The sequence below is a fragment of the Salpingoeca rosetta genome (assembly GCF_000188695.1).
Source record: "Salpingoeca rosetta unplaced genomic scaffold supercont1.20, whole genome shotgun sequence".
In the NCBI taxonomy this organism is placed as follows: Eukaryota; class Choanoflagellata; order Craspedida; family Salpingoecidae; genus Salpingoeca; species Salpingoeca rosetta.
The window spans coordinates 689274-694273 of NW_004754914.1; the positions used below are offsets into that span (position 1 = coordinate 689274).

At 53.2% G+C, this 5000-nt stretch overlaps 2 protein-coding genes across 2 annotated transcripts in view; one reads left to right on the top strand and one right to left on the bottom strand.

Annotated features, from left to right (window-relative positions):
* Positions 1 to 2050, top strand: part of PTSG_07642 (uncharacterized protein) — a gene marked incomplete at both ends in the record, with an annotated part of 3940 nt that extends 1890 nt beyond the window's left edge. The window contains 6 exons of the mRNA XM_004991382.1: positions 335 to 377; positions 473 to 559; positions 798 to 876; positions 1112 to 1194; positions 1422 to 1504; positions 1885 to 2050. Of these exons, the coding sequence (XP_004991439.1) occupies positions 335 to 377; positions 473 to 559; positions 798 to 876; positions 1112 to 1194; positions 1422 to 1504; positions 1885 to 2050 (541 nt within the window). The remainder of the gene's footprint in view (positions 1 to 334; positions 378 to 472; positions 560 to 797; positions 877 to 1111; positions 1195 to 1421; positions 1505 to 1884) is intronic.
* Positions 2051 to 2781: 731 nt separating this feature from the next.
* PTSG_07643 (uncharacterized protein) lies at positions 2782 to 4876 on the bottom strand (the record flags this gene model as incomplete). Its single annotated transcript, XM_004991383.1, has 8 exons — positions 2782 to 2980; positions 3218 to 3305; positions 3545 to 3727; positions 3917 to 4046; positions 4106 to 4174; positions 4355 to 4402; positions 4545 to 4601; positions 4775 to 4876. The coding sequence occupies 8 exons, from the start codon at positions 4874 to 4876 to the stop codon at positions 2782 to 2784; spliced, it is 876 nt and encodes a 291-aa protein (XP_004991440.1).
* Between the last annotated feature and the right edge of the window lie 124 nt (positions 4877 to 5000).

A 5000-nucleotide genomic window follows, 5' to 3' on the forward strand; every position in this document is an offset into this window, starting at 1 on the left:
CCCACAACACACACACACACACACGCACACAACACAGACTCATTTTCCCGTTTGTGACTGCTGTTGGCAAATGCAAGTCGGCGATTGGCGGAGGGCGAGCCAGATACGGGTCCAAACAACATATGTTCTAGCTCCAGTCCCGCAACCCACTCGATAACCACAACGCCTGGGTCAGGTAAGGCCCCCTTGGGAGTGTTCCAGAGTGCATATAGTGATGGCTTTCATCATCGCCCCGAACCCCTCCCTCGCTCCTTGAGACGTGTCTTTGACCGTAACAATATTTCCTTCCACTGTGCTGTGCTGCCACTCTATTGTGGTTGTGCGTATCGTTCAGGTACCAACTCGAGAAGGTTGCCGAAGAAGAGCGCGTCTACATGGTAAGTGTGAATGTGTGTGTGTGTGTGTGTGTGTGCACTGCGTACTGAACACCCATCAACTGCGACTACCCCACCAACTTGCTCCGCTGCATCAGGACTTGCCGAGCTTCATGCAAGCATGGGTGATGCACCACACGTTCTGGCACAACCTGCGTGTGCCCATGTTTGTGTATCGCTACGAGGTATGGAAGCACTTGTGTGCGTGGAGTACCGTGGACATGCTCGTGCAACAGTGCAACGGCAAACGTCAATGCAATGCTCTCCGATAGAGGGAGAGCCCGTTGGGACACACACACACACACACACACGCACACACACACACACACACACACACACTGCTTCGTGCCATTCACGCACTGCGTCACACCTTCACGCGTTTGTGGTGTGTGCTGTCACATCACGTCACTGCATCTGTGTCAGGATCTTCTTGCCAATCCCATTGTGATTTTGCGAACCGTTCTCAAGTCGTCCGGCCTGTGGGACTATTACAGGCTGTCTGGTGCGTCAGGTTTGCATACCTACCTGTGTGTGTGTGTGTGTGTGTGTGTGTGTGTGTGTGTGTGTGTGTGTGTGTGTGTGTGTGTGTGTGTGCCTGTCTGTTTGTGTCAGACGTCGACGGGTGGTGTCATTGCTTGTTGGGCTGGTTTGTTTGTGCTGCTTCCTTGCAGCCAGGCAGCCTGCTGCATAATTTCTCGAACCCGCTCATGTCACCTCACGTCATCTCCACCATGTAGACGTGGAGCTGGCGCGTGTGGCGAATTTGCCGCGTCTTCAAACCTTCAAAAGCAAACGTTTTGGTGCATCCACAAAGCAAAAGGTCTGCCCAGCCTGTCTCCATAGGTTTCGAAGCCTACGAGGCTGGATTGAAACAGGGGTTTCGACATGCTTTGCTTGAGTGATTATGATAGTGAGGAGCGATGATGTGATGCAAGACATCACTTGCGTCGCCGACCTCTGTTTTCTTAGTGCACCCCCGCCCTTCTCCTTGTGTTCACTTCACTCTCGCTTGCTCGTGTTCCGACAATATCGTTTGATTTGGACCAGGATGACGTGGCGCACGCGTATCACAAGTACGACGCGAAAGACATTGAGTGGATCCTCGACAACTACCGCTCCATCCTCGATCTGTGCGTGCAAGCAAAGCCGATGGTTCAACGCGATCACACGACACGAGTATTCTAGAGTATGGGTCGTGTTAAGGGAGGGAAATGGAGGCGGGTGTGAGAGGAGGGAACAGAGCATCGGTGGATGGTTCCCGTGTTCTGAGACCGGCTATGTGCGCATTATGTCTTTCATGTTACATTTCGTTACTCACGCAACGTGGTGACACCCTACCCATCTCCTGCCATTGTGACGCTCTTGGTTGCTTGCACCACCACCACCACCAACAACAACAACAACAACAACAACAACAACAACAACAACAACAACAACAACAACAACAACAACAACAACAACAACAACAACAACAACAACAACAACAACAACAACAACGTGGTGTCCTCAGGTTTGGGTACACGGGCATGTACGAGGTGTGGCTTCAAGCCGCGCGCGGAGAGCTCACGGACGACGATGAGATATCGGTGATGGTGCAGCGTGCCATGCTCAAGACGGCTCGGACATCCAACTGGGGTGACGTGTACACGTTCGACGACGCCTACTTTGGCTTGTAGCGATGCACCGCACAGCCAGGTACATGGGGGAGAGGAGATAGAGGAAGAGTGTGTGCATGTGTGTGTGTGTGTGCGTGTGTGCGTGTGTGCGTGTGTGTGTGTGTGTGTGTGTGTGCTTGTCTCTCTCTGTCTCTGTGTCTGTCTCTATCTCCCCCCCCCCCTATCTCTGTGCTCTGTGGTCAACGTGTTCATCGCGCCTGCAATCCGTCTTATGACTCAGCCCCCCCCCCCTCCAAACCTCACCACCCAATCGCTCGCTCACGCCTCGCTTGGCAGGCATGTATGGTATTGTGGCAAGCAAGCGTTCAATTATACTGACATAAGTAGGGAACAAAGAGGGAAAGCGAGAGAACAACGAGAACAGTGTGAACGAATCAATCATGCAAACAAACGAAAAAGTATCAACCGCGCACGCGCGGCCGCCCAACGCGTATGTACACACACACCGCGAGCGCGCAAACAATAAAGAAGAAAGCATTAACGCAGGCAGCATAACAAAACGTGCGAAGAACATCATGAAATCGAACAGCGCATGCTTGGTGATGATGATGATGATGATGATGATGATGATGATGATGATGATGATGATGATGATGATGATGATGATGATGATGTTGTTGTTGTTGTTGCTGCTGCTGTTGTTGGTTGGTTGGTTGGTTGGTTGGTTGGTGGTGATGCATGCTTAAGTGACACCACATTGCATCGTCACATCGTCACATCGTCACGTCACATCACGCGACGAGGTCGAGCGTTGCCCAGAGTGGGATATGGTCCGACACGACCCTCTCGCTTGGATATGGACCTTCAGGGAACGATTCAGGGTCGCACGCGTCGCGAACCACCCACTCGTCGGAGAGGAAGATGTAATCCAGCGTGTCCTGGAACTCGTGCGTCCAGTTGGTGAACTCGGGCTCCCTACCGTGGTGCTCCCTGCAGCGCATAGCATGTGTTTTGTGTGTGTGTGTGTGTGTGTGTGTGTGTGTGTGTTTTGTTTTGTGTGTGTGTGTGTGTGTGTGTGTGTGTGTGTGTGTGTGTGTGTGTGTGTGTGTGTGTGTGTGTGTGTGTGTGTGTGTGCAGTCAGCCGGGCAGCCAGCCATGGGAAACTGAATCATTCATTCACACAAAGCCACAACACTAGCTCAAGGCACACAACGAACAGCAGCTGACCTGAGGGCGCTGCGAAGGGCCTTTGGCACTTCGTTGAATGTGGCGGCCGGTGTTGCCAGCGCACCCTTCACTTCGGGATGAATGAAGCCTGCAGTTGTCAAGACGACACAACAACACGTCGCGAGCATGAGAGACACGACGGAGTGTTGAGACGGGTGCAAACGTGTTCCAGGAAGGAAGAAATAAATCAACAGGCGCGTGCACCCTGACTTACAAACATCGTTGTTTGCACCGCCATACACACACAGACACAGACACGCACACAGACACAGACACAACACAGACACACACACACAACGCATACACAGACACACGCAACACACTGACCGTTGACGATCATGTCGTAGCAAGGGTCCTTGGGCTTGATGTTGAAGTCGCCGGCAACGATGTATGGCAGGGAGTTGGCTGTGTTGTGCGCCCACTTGACCAGCATGCTGCAGTGCATCGCCATCACATGCGGCTCCCGGAACTTGCACGGCATGTGATACGTCGTCACAGCAAAGTCTTGCCCTGAAGGCGCGCCCGGGCGTGTTGGGTTGTGTAGATGTGCGAGTGTGTGTATGCGTGATTGGCACAAGCGTCGTGGACATTGCTGTTGGTGGTGGAGGCTGACACACAGACACACAGACACAGAAATACACGCACAGACACAGAAATACACGCACAGGTAGACACACGTACACACACACACACACACACCTTTGCCGGATGACCTGGTGAGATGCACTTGCAGGGCAACGTTCCAGCAGCGCTTGGCGGTGATGGTTGAGTCCCGCAACTTGCTGATACTCCTCACACCGATGCAGTCGGGGATCAGGTCGCCGATGCGCTGGGAGCGGGCCGATTTCAGTGAGTAAACGGCGCGTGGGCCGATTTCAGTGAGTAAACGGCGCGTGGGAAGGCGATGGCAACGCCGAGCAGCGGCGAGTACGTTACGGGGACAAACGTGTACCCTTCCTGAAAGTGTGTGTGTGTGTATGGTATGCCATCATCCACGTGTGCATGTGTTTGTCGTCGGGTGGTGTGAGGTGGGATCGACAAGTGTTCTCCAACACGACGGTGCGACACGGCTGGGTACAAACGCTACCCACACATCAGCTAGTCGAAACAGACGCACATTGATCAAGCAATGCATACCTTCTCGAAGAGGAGGACAAACTTGCCGAACCAAGAATGGTCCACTTCCTGCATCACATGTGCGTGTGTGAGCGAGTGAGTGAGTGAGTGAGTGCGTAGTATTGTGAGAGAGAGAGGTTGAGCGAGTCCTCAAGTCCGGGCTATTCCAAACGTTGAACAAAGCAGCATTCAAGCAGGAGAGGGCGCGCACCTGCAGGCAGATGATGGAGTCAGACTCCATCAGATCCAACAGCTCCGCCACCAGCATCTAGCAAGCGCCACGCACAGCGCACATGCATATTGGATGTCCATTTGAGACATGGCACGGGAGGGATGCAGAGGTGGTTGCATGTCGTTCTGTGGTGCGTTCGCTAACATGGCAATGAGAAAGCAGGTAGAGCAGCAGACACACACAAACAGAAGGAGGATGCAACCACCCACCTTCCACCGGACATCTGGGTCGAGGAGATCTTCGGTCAAGTAGGGGAAGTAGTCCTTCTGGGTGAGCGGCGGACTGAGCACGTTGAAGGTCACCACTTGCATGGCTCGTGTATGTGTGTGCTGTGTGAAGGTGGTTGAATCAACATCCACGGGGCGCTTGCTTGTCGGTGGTGTTGTTTGTGTTTCGGTGTGTCGTCAGAAGTGTGTCACACAGCCAAACACAACT